Genomic DNA, 14,334 nt, shown 5'->3' on the forward strand with positions numbered 1-14,334 from the left:
CATTGAGTAGGTGATACCATTAAACCAGCTCATCCTCTGTCATCCCCTTCTCCTCCTGCCCTCAATCCTTCCCTGTGTCAGGGTTTTTTAAATGAGTCAACTCTTTGCATGAGGTGGCCAAAGTATTGGAGTTTCACCTTTAGCATCAGTCCTTCCAATGAACACCAAGGACTGATCTCCTTCAGGATGGACTGGTTGAATCTCCTTGCAGGCAAAGGGACTCTCAAGAGTCTTCTCCAACACCACAGTTCAAAAGCATCAATGCTTCGGTGCTCAGCTTTCTTCACAGTCCAACTCTCACATCCATACATGACCACTGGAAAAACCACAGCCTTGACTAGACAGAACTTTGTTGGCAAAGTAATGTCTCTGCTTTTGAATATGCTATCTAGGTTTGTCATAATCCTCCTTCCAAGGAGTAAACGTCTTTTAATTTCATGACTGCAATCACCATCTGCAGTGATTTGTGAGCCCCAAAAAATAAAGTCTAACACTGTTTCTACTGTTTCCCCATCTACTTCCCATGAAGTGATGGGACCAGATGACATGATCTTAGTTTTCTGAATGTTGAGCTTTAAGCCAACTTTTTCACTCTCCTCTTTCACTTTCATCAAGAGGCTTTTTAGTTCCTCTTCACTTTCTGCCATAAGAGTGGCATCATATGCAAATCTGAGGTTATTAATATTTCTCTCGGCAATCTTGATTCTAGCTTGTGCTTCTTTCAGCCCAGCGTTTCTCATTATGTACTCTGCATATAAGTTGAATAAACAGGGTGACAATATACAGCCTTGACCTACTCCTTTCACTATTTGGAACCAGTGTATTGTTCCATGTCCAGTTCTAACTGTCGCTTCCTGACCTGCATACAGGTTTCTCAAGAGGCAGGTCAGGTGGTCTGGTACTCCCATCTCTGTTCAGAATTTTCCACAGTTTATTGTGATCCACACAGTCAACCGCTTTGGCATTGTCAATAAAGCAGAAATAGATATTTTTCTAGAACTCTCTTCTTTTTCGATGATCCAACAGATGTTGGCAACCTGATCTCTGGTTCCTCTGCCTTTTCTAAAACCAGCTTGAACATTTGGAAGTTCACTGTTCATGTACTGTTGATACCTAGGTAGGATAATTTTGAGCATTACAAGTAGGAAGTCAAGAAACACTTGGAGTAACAGGCAAATTTGGCCATGGAGTACAAAATGAAGCAAGGCAAAGGCTATTAGGGTTTGCCAAGAGAATGCACTGGCCATAGCAAACACCCTCCTCTAACAACACAAGAGAAGACTCTATACATGGACATCACCAGATGGTCAACACCAAGATCAGATTGATTATATACTTTGCAGCTGAAGATGGAAAAGCCCTATATAGTCAGTGAAAATAGGACCGTGAGCTGACTGTGGCTCAGATCATGCACTTCTTATTGCCAAATTCAGACTTACATTTAAGAAAGTAGGGAAAACCACTAGACCATTCAGGTATGACCTAAATCAAACCCCTTATGATTATACAGTGGAAGAGAGAAATAGATTTAAGGGACTAGACCAGATAGATAGAGTGCCAGAAGAACTATGGATAGAGGTTTATGACATTGTACAGGAGACAGGGAGCAATACCATCCCCAATAAAAAGAAATACAAAAAAAGCAAAATGACTATCTGAGGAGGCCTTACAAATAGATGTGAAATGAAGAGATGGTAAAAGCAAGGAGAAAAGGAAAGATATACCCATTTGAATGCAGAGTTCCAAAGAATAGCAAAGAGACATAAGAAATCCTTCCTCATTGATCAATGCAAAGAAATAGAGGGAAACAATAGAATGGGAAAGACTAGAGATCTCATCAAGAAAATTAGAGATGCCAAGGGAACATTTCATGCAAAGATGGTCTCAATAAAGAACAGAAAGAGTATGAACCAACAGAAGCAGAAGATATTAAGAAGTTATTCTTAAGATCTTAAGAATGCACAGAAGAGCTATACAAAAAAGATCTTCATGACCCAGATAAGCATGATGGTGTGAACACTCAACTAGAGCCAGACATCCTGGAGTGTGAAGTAAAGTGGACCTTAGGAAGCATCACTATGAACAAAGCTAGTGGAGATGATGGAATTCCAGTTGAGCTATTTCAAATCCTAAAAGATGATGCTGTGAAAGTGCTGCACTCAATATGCCAGCAAATTTGGAAAACTCAGCAGTGGCCGCAGGACTGGAAAAGGTCAGTTTTCATTCCAATCCCAAAGAAAGGTAAGCCAAATGATGGACAAGCTACCACACTATTGCACTCATCTCACATGCTAGTGAAGTAATAATCTATATTAAGGAATTATTATTAAATGTTATATTAGAGAATAGTATTCCAGGTTTTAAGGAATCTCCACACTGTTCTCCATAGTGGCTGTACTATTTTGCATCCCTACCAACAGTGTAAGAGGGTTCCCTTTTCTCCACACCCTCTCCAGCCTTTATTGCTTGTAGACGTTTGAATAGCAGCCATTCTGACTGGCGTGAAATGATACCTCATTGTGGTTTTGATTTGCATTTCTCTGATAATGAGTGATGTTGAGCATCTTTTCTTGTGTTTGTTAGCCATTTGTATGTCTTCTTTGGAGAAATGTCTATTTAGTTCTTTGGCCCATTTTTTTATTGGGTCGTTTGTTTTCCTGGAATTGAGCTGCAGGACTTGCTTGTATATTTTTGAGATTAATTATTTGTCAGTTGCTTCGTTTGCTATAATTTTCTCCCATTCTGAAGGCTGTCTTTTCACCTTGCTTATAATTTCCTTTGTTGTGCAGAAGCTTTTAATTTAAAATAGGTCCCATTTGTTTATTTTTGCTTTTCTTTCCAGTATTATAGGAGGTTGGTTATAGAGGATCTTGCTATGATTTATGTCGGAGAGTGTTTTGCCTATGTTTTCCTCTAGGAGTTTTATACTTTCTGGTGTTACGTTTAGATCTTTAATCCATTTTAAGTTTACCTTTTTGTATGGTGTTAGAAAGTGTTCTAGTTGCATTCTTTTACAAGTGGTTGACCAGTTTTCCCAGCACCACTTGTTAAAGAGATTGTCTTTTCTCCATTGTATATTCTTGCCTCCTTTGTCAAAGATAAGGTGTCCATAGGTGTGTGGATTTATCTCTGGGCTTTCTATTTTGTTCCATTTATCTATATTTCTGTCTTTGTGCCAGTACCACACTGTTTTGATGACTATGGCTTTGTAGTAGAGACTGAAGTCAGGCAGGTTGATTCCTCCAGGTCCATGCCTCTTTTTCAAGATTGCTTTGGCTATTTGAGGTTTTTTGAATTTCCATACAAATTGTGAATTTTTTTGTTCTAGTTCTGTGAAAAATACCGTTGGTAGCTTGATAGGGATTGCATTGAATCTATAGATTACTTTGGGTAGTATACTCATTTTCACTATATTGATTCTTCTGATCCATGAACATGGTATATTTCTCCATCTATTTGTGTCCTCTTTGATTTATTTCACCAGTGTTTTATAGTTTTCTATATGTAGGTCTTTAGTTTCTTTAGGTAGATATATTCCTAAGTATTTTATTCTTTTCATTGCAATGGTGAAGGGAATTGTTTCCTTAATTTCTCTTTCTACTTTCTCATTATTAGTGTATAGGAATGCAAGGGATTTCTATTTTCTCATTATTAGTGTATAGGAATGCAAGGGATTTCTGTGTGTTGATTTTATATCCTGCAACTTTACTATATTCATTGATTAGCTCTAATAATTTTCTGGTGGAGTCTTTAGGGTTTTCTATGTAGAGGATCATCTCATCTGGAAACAGTGACAGTTTTACTTCTTTTTTTCCAATATGGATTCCTTTTATTTCTGTTTCTGCTCTGATTGCTGTGGCCAAAACTTCAAGGACTATGTTGAATAGTAGTGGTGAAAGTCGGCACCCTTGTCATGTTCCTGACTTTAGGGGAAATGCTTTTAATTTTTCACCATTGAGGATAATGTTAGCTGTGGCTTTGTCATATATAGCTTTTATTATGTTGAGGTATGTTTCTTCTATCCCTGCTTTCTGGAGGGTTTTTTTTCATAAATGGATGTTGAATTTTGTCAAAGGCCTTCTCTGCATCTATTGAGATAATCGTATGGTTTTTATTTTTCAATGTGTCAATGTGGTATATCACATTGATTGATTTACAAATATTGAAGAATCCTTGCATTCCTGGGGTAAAGTCCACTTGGTCATGATGTATGATCTTTTTAATATGTTGTTGGATTCTGTTTGCTAGAATTTTCTTACGGATTGTTGCATCTATCATCAGTGATATTGGCCTATACTTTTCTTTTTGTGTGTGTGTGTGGCATCTTTGTCTGGTTTTTGGTATTAGGGTGATGGTGACCTCAGAATGAGTTTGGAAGTTTACCTTCCTCTGCAATTTTCTGCAAAAATTTGAGCAGGATAGGTGTTAGCTCTTCTTTAAATTTTTGGTAGAATTCAGCTGTGAAGTCATCTGGTCCTGGGCTTTTGTTTGTTGGAAGATTTCTGATTACAGTTTCAATTTGTGTGCTTGTGATGGGTCAGTTAAGATTTTCTATTTCTTCTGGTTCGGTATTGGAAAGTTGTACTTTTCTAAGAATTTGTCCATTTCTTTGAAGTTGTCCATTTAATTTGCATAATGTTGCTGATAGTAGTCTCTTATGATCCTTTGTAATTCTGTGTTGTTTGTTGTGATCTCTCCATTTTCATTTCTAATTTTATTGATTTGATTTTTCTCCCTTTGTTTCTTGATGAGTCTGGCTAATGGGGTTTTTCAATTTTATTTATCTTCTCAAAGAACCAGCTTTTGGCTTTGTTGATTTTTGCTGCAGTCTCTTTTGTTTCTTTTGCATTATTTCTTCCCTAATTTTTAAGATTTCTTTCCTTCTACTAACCCTGGTATTCTTCCTTTCTTCCTTTCTATTTGCTTTAGCTATAGAGTTAGGTTATTTATTTGACTTTTTTCTTATTTTTTGAGGTAAGCCTGTACTGCTATGAATTTTCCCCTTAGCACTGATTTTACAGTGCCCCATAGGTTTTGGGTTGCTGTGTTTTAATTTTTATTCATTTCTATACATATTTTAGATTCCTTTTTTTATTTCTTTTGTGATTTGTTGGTTATTCAGTAGCATGTTGTTCAGCCTCCATATGTTGGAATTTTTAATAGTTGTTTTCCTGTAACTGAGATTTAATCTTAGTGCAATGTGGTCAGAAAAAATGCTTGGAATGATTTCAATTTTTTTGAATTTACCAAGGCTAGATTTATGGCCAAGGATGTGATCTATCCTGGAGAAGGTTCTGTGTGTGCTTGAGACAAAGGTAAAATTCTTTTATTTCTTTCTTTCTTTTTATTTTTTTTTTCCAGGTGAAATGTCCTATAGATATCAATTAGGTCTAACTGGTCTATTGAATCATTTAAGGTTTGTGTTTCCTTGCTAATTTTCTGTTCAGTTGATCTATCCATAGGTGTGAGTGGGGTATTAAAGTCTCCCACTGTTATTGTATTATTTTTAATTTCCCCTTTCATACTTGTTAGCAGTTGTCTTACATATTGCAGTGCTCCTATGTTGGGTGCATATATTTTATTATTGTTGTATCTTCTTCTTGGGTTGATCATTTGATCATTATGTAGTGTCCATCTTTGTCTCTTTTCACAACCTTTATTTTAAAGTCTATTTTATCTGATATGAGTATTGCTAGTCCTGCTTTCTTTTGGTCTCTCTTTGCTTGGAATATCTTTTTCTAGCCCTTCACTTTCAGTCTGTATGTGTCCCTTGTTTCGAGGTAGATCTCTTGTAGACAACATATATAGGGGTCTTGCTTTTGTATCTATTCAGCCAGTCTTTGTCTTTTGGTTGGGGCATTCAACCCATTTGCATTTAAGGTATTTATTGATAAGTATGATCCTGTTGCCATTTACTTTATTGCTTTGGGTTTGAGTTTATACACCCTTTCTGTGTTTCCTGTCTAGAGAAGATAGCTTAGCATTTGTTGGAGAGCTGGTTTGGTGGTGCTGAATTTTCTCAGCTTTTTCTTGTCTATAAAGCTTTTGATTTCTCCTTCATATTTGAATGAGATCCTTGCTGAGTACAGTAATCTGGGCTGTACCCAGATTTGTATCTTTTAGAGATACAAATGGTAGTGCAATCGATAGAAGTTTAAATGAAACAAAATTGACCATGTAATAATTGTTGAATCTAAGCAATGTTTATATGGACATTCATTCATACTTCTTTTTCTACTTTTCTCTTTGAACTGTTCTTCATACTAAACCATAAAAATTTGATGAAATTTTTGCTTATATTTGTGAATTTTAAAAAGACCTGGCTAGCCTAGAACCGTTCTAATCCTTTACACTTTATCTTTTCCAAAAGGGTAATACCAAGAGGCAGTCAAGTCTGTAGCTCCCATGATGCTTTATAAATGTATACTCCACCTCTTAAAACTTTTATGCAACAGCAGCTACTTCATGCCATCTGTGAATTTCATGATGACCTTACGGACCCCACCAGCAGAGGCAGAGGCTGTGGGGTAGTCAGATCTGAATGAACACAAGACATCTTTATATGCTCCTGGTAGGTTAGGAGGATGGTACAGATTGATTAAAACTCAGTTAAGGATTTTGCTGACAGCAGTGGACTGGGTGATCTGTGAATAAACACATACCCTAGAAACTGGTAGTGAGAAGGCAGTAGAGCATAATGAATATTTGAACCTAAGCCAATCATAAATACATATCTTGATTTAATCAATTGCTAAATGTGATATTATTGTATGTTACAGAGCATCAGTTAACTCATATAATACTTCATGTAATAAGGGACTGTTGGAGATTAAATAAAACATTTAACATATGAAGAAAGTGTTAACACATCAGGTCTGGTTATTTGGTCATTGTATGTTAAGGGAACTGGAAACTGTGATTTGACTATTGGCCAATTCTGGAGGAATGTTCTAATTTTAATGATTGATGATCATGTTTTGTTCACTTGATTGTTTTGCACAAACATCAACATCAATAATGTACATCTGGTGTCATTGTTAGGATCCTGAGTTTCACTTGCCATGACTGGTCATGGAACATGATGTACCTATGGGACCCATTCACAGTAAAAGCCTCAGATGCTGAGGCTTCCTTGGGCTGAGACATATTGCACACTAGTGCAACTCTCTAGTTTGTTGCTAGAGAAGAGGGCATGTCCTAGATGGCCCCAGAGGGGCAAGTACTCAAAAGCATGTGTCCAACCTCTCTGATTCCTCTGAATAGACATCTTTTTCCTGTTGGTCTTGGTTTGTATATTTTTGTTCTAATAAACCTCAGCCATGAGAATAATCTGCTTTTGAGTATTGTGAATCCTTTTGCTAAATCAGCAAAATTGAGGAGAGGGTGGCCCTCAGATATCCCGGACATAAATAGACTAGTACAATGTAAGGCAAGTAATACACATCCAATATATGCTAGCTATGGAATTTAACTGATCCTGCTGGATGTGACAAGGGACTGACCTCATTGTACTAGAGTATAGGCTGGGACTCCAGGATTTTGTCCACTTTTTTGAACCATGCTCTTAGAAGTGGGGAAGGATAACCTCTCATCAGTGGGGAAATTGGAAAACATAACTCCAAGGTTTTCCCCTGGCCTCCCAGCCCTGATGATTCCAAGTGGGAAGGTACCATGTGAAGAAAATGGGTAGATATCTAACCTCTAACTGGGGCATTCTGAGAATGCAGAACAGGGCCAATTCTTTTTATCATTTTGAAAGATAACAAAAAGAATCTAAACCTTTAGCATCAGTGCTGGAGCCTGGACCCTTACTTTGGTAGCAGTCACCAGAGGCAGTGGTATTATGAATGACTATTGGGACTTCCCTAGTGGTCCAGTGGCTAAAACTCCACACTCCCAAAGCAGGGGGGCTAGGTCCTATCCCTGGTCAGGGAACTAGATCCCACATGCCACAACTAAGAGTTTGCATGCCACAAGTAAGAACTGGTATGGCCAAATAAATATTTTTTTTTTAAAGGAAATGACTATCAGGGATTTCCCCAATGTACTAGAACCAAGCACACAGAGCCATTTCTGCCACACACTGAGCACCACAGAAAGACAGTCTTAAACTGTGAGGACTGTATATCAACATTTTTTAAAAATAGCTAATTGGGTTGAGACTTTAATTGAGGGCTAATCCAAGGAAAAGAGGAGCCCAGGGTACCCATCTTGCAATACATTTCTATATTTGTGTGTGTGTGATTATGGTTCCCATCCAAGTGGTTGCCTGTGTCCAACTCTTTTCAACCCCATGAACTGTAGCCCTTTAGGCTCCTCTGTCCATGGGATTTCCAGGCAAGAATACTGGAGTGGGTTGCTATTTCCTCCTCCAAAGGATCGTCCTGACCCAGGGATCTAACCGTAGTCTCCTGCATTGGCAAAAGGATTCTTCACTACTGTGCCACCTGGGAAGCCCATCCAAGTGACCAGATATAAGTTGTTGTTGTTGTTCAGTCACCAAGTCATGTCTGACTCTTTGTGACCCCATGGACTGCAGCACACCAGGCTTCCTTGTCCCTCACCACCTCCTGGAGTTTGCCCAAGCAGATCTAACATACCTACAAGAGATTTATACCTCTAAAATGAAATAATAACTACAATAAAATCAGTTGTTATGTCACACATTTATTTACTATTTTTCAAGTAAATTGCCTCGAGATGGATAGGTCTAATCTCAATAGTGATCCCAAGTGGATTTTTCCCCTAGCAGGTTCTTAAATATGGTGAGAATATAATAGTTGATAGAAGATTGCTTCTTCTGCATGGGTGGCCCTTTTTTTTCTTTGGAACTCTTAATTATTTTAGGAGGTTTTATAGGTGGCTTCCTTGCATTTTATATTGCGCATAATAATCATCTCCCTGTCACTCTCACTATCACTGCTGTATGTTGACAATTGGCTATCATTCATGTTGCCATACAGTGCATTGTCTTTGGGCTCTGTCTTGTAAGATGACTTGTAAAAGCACTTCAGTTTGCATGAAGAAAGTGGAACTGGAACATACTTCATATTCTCTTCTGAAGGAGTGATGAATGGCTCAGAAACAGCATTGCAAACAATGCATTTTTCCTTGTAGCATTGACAAAACTTCACTGGTTGAGGCCTAGATAATATTTCTGCCCTACCTTCACTAGTTGGTCTTTTTAGTTTAAGATATCTCTGGAGTTTGGTCAGTTTTGCTATACTTGATTGCTTAGGAACACTTTGACTCTTTGGATAAGGTGGAGACATTTTGATTGGCTTGACCGGACATTGTAGACTTGATGGCCAAGTTGGTTTGATGGCTTTCTTTGGATAGGCTGGACTGACCTGATCGACTAGCTTATGGGCATGAGCCCACCTATGTGCCTTTTTTGGACTGCGTGTTCTATGCAACTTTTCCTGAGGCATTGATCCTAACACTTTTTTGGGATCTGATGGTTTGGATGGGTTTTGTTGACTCGAGGGCCTGACTAACTTTTCTGTACTTGAAGGTACAGAGGCTTTTTGTGGACTTGAGGGCCCAGATGACTTATCTATACTAGATAGCAATGGTTGTTTCTCTGGATTGCCTGGACCAGCAGTTGGTGACTTGGACTCAGTGAATGATATTTTATATGATGTGGATGCTTTGGTTCTGTCTTCTTTCTTGACCCTGAAAATACAGAAGATTTGGAGTATGACCATTTAAATCAGAAGAGTACTCTTGCTATCAATGGAAAGCACGGGCTATTGTGTCAGTTTCGACTTCTGGTCTTTTTTTTTTTTTTTTTTGGCTCTAGCAGGAAAATTGAACACAGTAAGAATTGGAGAGTGCTGAAAACCATGACTCAGGTTACAGATTTGAACTCATGTTGAATACTTTTTCTTAATTTTATTGTTTCAACCACAATAGATAACCATATAGTCATGTATGGAATGACACAAACTTGTTTTGAATCTATCATTGAGAGGGAGAGAGAGAATTTAATCTACTCCAGAAATTAAGTTTTTTATTAAAAAAGTCACAAGTTGATATGCAAATGAAGCACAAATGTCACAACTTGTCACATAAAAAGTCTTTAGACCAAATTAATTGTTTTCCTATCATATTTACACCAATAAATTTTGTATCCATGTATGTTTATACTCACAAGATTACTCTAAAACCAAAGGAATAGAACAGTGATATATTTCAGTCACCAGTCTTTGGATGGGGAAATTTTTAGGCACCCAGTATGTCAGAGCCAGCTTGATCCTCCTATATAAAAGGCAGGGACTAGGATCACTGAACACAATAATTTTTCATGTTATTATATCTTAACATAGTAGATTATCTAAAACGCATTACTATCTTTGGAATGCAGAAACCCAACTCCTTCTCTCTCTCCTGAGAAGATTTTGATTATGTCTTATTTAGATAGTCATCCCCTCTTTTCCTAGCCTCAATTTATAATGAAATTAGCAACCTTGGGCTCAACTGAACCCTGAGTAGGAGATAGTTTTGGCTAAAGTTGATAATGTACTTGAGATCATTTAAGAGCTTCATTTAAGTGAACATATCCAACCCACAAGATGTTGGTAGCTCTTTTGTCATCTAAAGTTTACGTTAAGTAACCATAACAATGGGAACCCACTCCAGTGTTCTTGCCTGGAGAATCCCAGGGACAGGGCAGCCTGGTGGGCTGCTGTCTATGGGGTCGCACAGAATCGGACACGACTGAAGCGATTTAGCAGTAGCAGCAGCCATAACAACAGTGAACCTATGTTTATGTTCATGCATGCATTCCCCCCTGCCCCTTGTATTTTTAATTTATAGGTGTAAGACTTACGTTGCTGCTTTGGGGGCTTCCTCACTCTCACAGTTATAGAGTTATAGTGAAGAACACACACACACATACCCCCACCCCTTTTATTTTTAATTCAAAGGTGTAAGACTTACGTTGCTGCTTTAGAGGCATCCATGTCCACACAACTGTAGTGAATGAAACAATAACATCTTAAAATAAAGCAGATGATGAGGATAACAGTTAAGAAAATGAGTAGCCATTGCTGTACTGCTTTGATTCTTCTCTGCCTGGATTCAACTGGTGTAGCTACTGTGAAATAAAATATGTCATCAGAACATGTGTTAGGTAGCCAAGTCTGTTTCCATTTTAATGGGGTTGTTACTATAGGTCAAAGTCAAATCTCATCATCAATTATTTCTTTAAGCATGATAAGTGTTCCACTGTCATTTTCCTTGCTCTATCACATCCCCAGCCAGCCACAGTCTAGAAGCCAACTCTGGGAGCTATCTCTAGCTAATCAGTATAATTACCTACATTACCCCACATTGTGGCTGGTTCAATCCATTATCTAGGTTTTTGAGTGTGTGTATATACTTGGGTGTTGATGTGTGTGTGAATGTGTATGGTGGGAAAATGGATGGGACAAGAAAAAAAACATTCTTGAAACCCACTTTGTGTTAGGTACCATGCTAGATTCATTCATTCACATGGAATTTTCTAGTTTGGCTGGCTGGAGGAGGAGGCAAGTGTTGGTGGATTGGGTGGGGAAGGGGAATGAAGGGGGACAGTATGGCTATACTCTTCATGTTTCTATGTTGTTTGGAATTTTTACATGGAAGTATAACTCTCAGATGTTGTCCTAGAAATTCTTTAAGACTTACTCATAGTAAGGTAAAAGAAACAGCAGATTTCTTAAACACAGCTAGCTTGTCTAATTAAGTACTTGAATGTATTTAAATTAATAGATCATAGTTTCTAGCATTTAAGGTTAGGCACATACCTGCAGTAGCAGATCCATTGCTTTCGTTTCTATATAAACAACTATTTGTCCAAATTGATAAAAGGAGAACATAAATGAAGAGATTCATGTCCAGCACCCTGTTGAAGGTTTCCTCTGCCAGGGAAACTGCTGGATTTAACATGGCTCAGCTTGCTTTAGGGGGCTATGACATCATAATCATTCTATGTCACATCCTGACAGCATAATCTCACCATGGGGAGGCATGAACTCCTGTGTACAAATATCATGAAAAGACTTTTAATCATTTATTTCTCTATTAGATCAAATATTCTATCAAATTTGAATAAAAAAGTTTGATACATTATTAAGCACAGAAGGCAGAGAAAATGGGTTCACTCTAGATACTTTATTAAATGTTAAGGAGGCACCTTACAGCCCTATAGTAGTTCTTGTGTGTTATAGAGGTTAAATCATCCTAGGGTATAAGCTTGTAGGAATTTTTATTACTAAAATTAAGATTTTGAATAGCCCTCAAGCTTTTTATTGAGCTGCTGTTAATGGATACCACTAAAGACTTTTTGACTAGAGAGTGACATGATGAGATCTCCATTTAAGAAAAACCCCTCTAGCTGTTGTTTGGGGAATAGATTGCTGGAGTTAAAGTAATTTAGGCAATTGGAAGGCTGTTACGTAAGTCCATCTGATAGAGGATGATGGCTTGAAGCAGAGAGGTAAAGATGGAGAGAAATCAATGCATTCAAGGAGTATTTTGATGTGGATAGGACTTGAGGAAGCGTAGGCCATGGGGCATGAAGGAGAGAGAGGCAGCAAGGATGACTCATTGCTTCAACAAAAGTGTGCTGGATTTCTATGGGATAGGAAGATTTCTGTTAAGCATGAACATTTGAACAAGCACAGTCCCTGCCTTGAAGAGTTGGAAATTAAGGGGAGAGACAGATATGTAAATACCCAATCACTAAGTTATGTAATGGGGCTTCCCTGGTAGCTCAGCTGGTGAAGAATCTGCCTGCAATGCAGGAGACCTAGTTTGGGAAGATCCCCTGGAGAAGGAATAGGCTACCCACTTCAGTATTCTTGGGCTTCCCTGGTGGCTCAGATGGTAAAGAATCTGCCTGTAATGCAGGAGATCTGGGTTCAATCCCTGGGTTGGGAAGATCCCATGGAGGAGGATATGGCAACCCACTCTAGTATTCTTGCTTGAAGAATCCCCATGTCCAGAGGAGCCTGGAAGGCTGCAATCCATGGGACACAGAGTTGGACATGACTGAACAACTAAGCAGCAGCACAGCACAGCACAGCACAGGGTATATAATGGGCTTCCCAGGTTGCACTAGTGATAAAGAGCCTACCTGCCAATGTAAGAGACATGAGTTCAATCCCTAGGTTGGGAACATCCCCTGGAGGGGGGCATGGCAACCAGCTCAAGTAGTCCTGTCTGGAGAATCCCATGGACAGAGGAGCCTGGCAAGCTACAGTCCATAGCGTCACACAGAGTCAGACACGACTCAAGTGATTTAGCATACACACACAGGATGTGTAATGTCATATGCAGGCAGTGATGTTGCAGGATACAGTGCCAAGAGCACACAAAAGGGCTGTCTCTTCAGAGTGAGATTTCTGGAGGAGATGACCCTTGAGCTGAGGTGGGGTTTTGTGTGTGTGTATGTGTGTGTGTGTGTGTGTGTGTGTGTGCGTGGTTTTTATTTATTTTGAAATTAATTTATTCTAATTGGAGATAATTACTTTACAGTATTATGGTGGTTTTTGCCATACATCAACATGAATCAACCACAGTTGTACATGTGTACCCCCATCCTGAACCCCCTTCCCACCTTCCTCCCACCTCATCCCTCTGGATTGTCCCAGAGCACCGGCTTTGAGTTCCCAGCTTCATGCATCAAAATTGCACTGGTCATCTATTTTACATGCTGCTGCTGCTGCTAAGTCGCTTCAGTCATGTCCGACTCTGTGCGACCCCATAGACGGCAGCCCACCAGGGTCCTCTGTCCCTGGGATTCTCCAGGCAAGAACACTGGAGTGGGTTGCCATTTCCTTTTCCAATGCATGAAAGTGAAAAGTGAAAGTGAAGTCGCTCAGTCGTGTCCGACTCTTAGTGACCCCATGGACTGCAGCCCACCAGTCTCCTCCGTCCATGGGATTTTCCAGGCAAGAGTACTGGAGTGAGGTACCATTGCCTTCTCCACCACAGCGCAGAACAGGTCAAAAATTACTAACAAGTCACAGTTGGCTACTATGTAGCTATACAAAAGGAAAAAAAAAAAAGATGAAGAACTTAAGATCTAAAGTATCTTTCTACTTTTACATATAAAGATTTTTAAACTTTCAAAAAAGAAAACTGAAACAAATGGAAAGCTCCCTATGTACTAATATAAAAAGATCTCCAAAATACATTAAGTGAAAATAACAATTTAATGGTCAAGTTAGTGTGTAGAATATGCTCACATATGGTAATATAAAAGTTTCAATGCTATTCTCTCAAATCATGCCACCCTCGCCTTCTCCCACTGAGTCCAAAAGTCTGTTCTTTATGTCTGTCTCCTTT

At 38.8% G+C, this 14,334-nt stretch overlaps 1 protein-coding gene across 1 annotated transcript; it reads right to left on the reverse strand.

The window, feature by feature from the left end:
- Positions 1-8,843: 8,843 nt before the first annotated feature.
- LOC101121319 (uncharacterized protein CXorf66 homolog) lies at positions 8,844-11,877 on the reverse strand. Its single transcript, XM_012107217.3, has 3 exons — positions 11,790-11,877; positions 10,942-11,098; positions 8,844-9,675 (listed from the first exon to the last, which is right to left on the reverse strand). The coding sequence occupies exons 1-3, from the start codon at positions 11,875-11,877 to the stop codon at positions 8,844-8,846; spliced, it is 1,077 nt and encodes a 358-aa protein (XP_011962607.2).
- Positions 11,878-14,334: the final 2,457 nt, after the last annotated feature.

This window comes from Ovis aries, chromosome X (assembly GCF_016772045.2).
Source record: "Ovis aries strain OAR_USU_Benz2616 breed Rambouillet chromosome X, ARS-UI_Ramb_v3.0, whole genome shotgun sequence".
NCBI classification, from domain to species: Eukaryota; Metazoa; Chordata; class Mammalia; order Artiodactyla; family Bovidae; genus Ovis; species Ovis aries.

Coding starts and splice junctions, on each gene's coding strand:
- LOC101121319 (XM_012107217.3), bottom strand. CDS start 11,877: ATGAATCTCTTCATTTATGTTCTCCTTTTATCAATTTGGACAAATAGT. Junction 11,099..11,789: donor CAATGGATCTGCTACTGCAG/GTATGTGCCTAA, acceptor TTTATTTCACAG/TAGCTACACCAGTTGAATCC. Junction 9,676..10,941: donor GATGCCTCTAAAGCAGCAAC/GTAAGTCTTACA, acceptor CTGTATTTTCAG/GGTCAAGAAAGAAGACAGAA.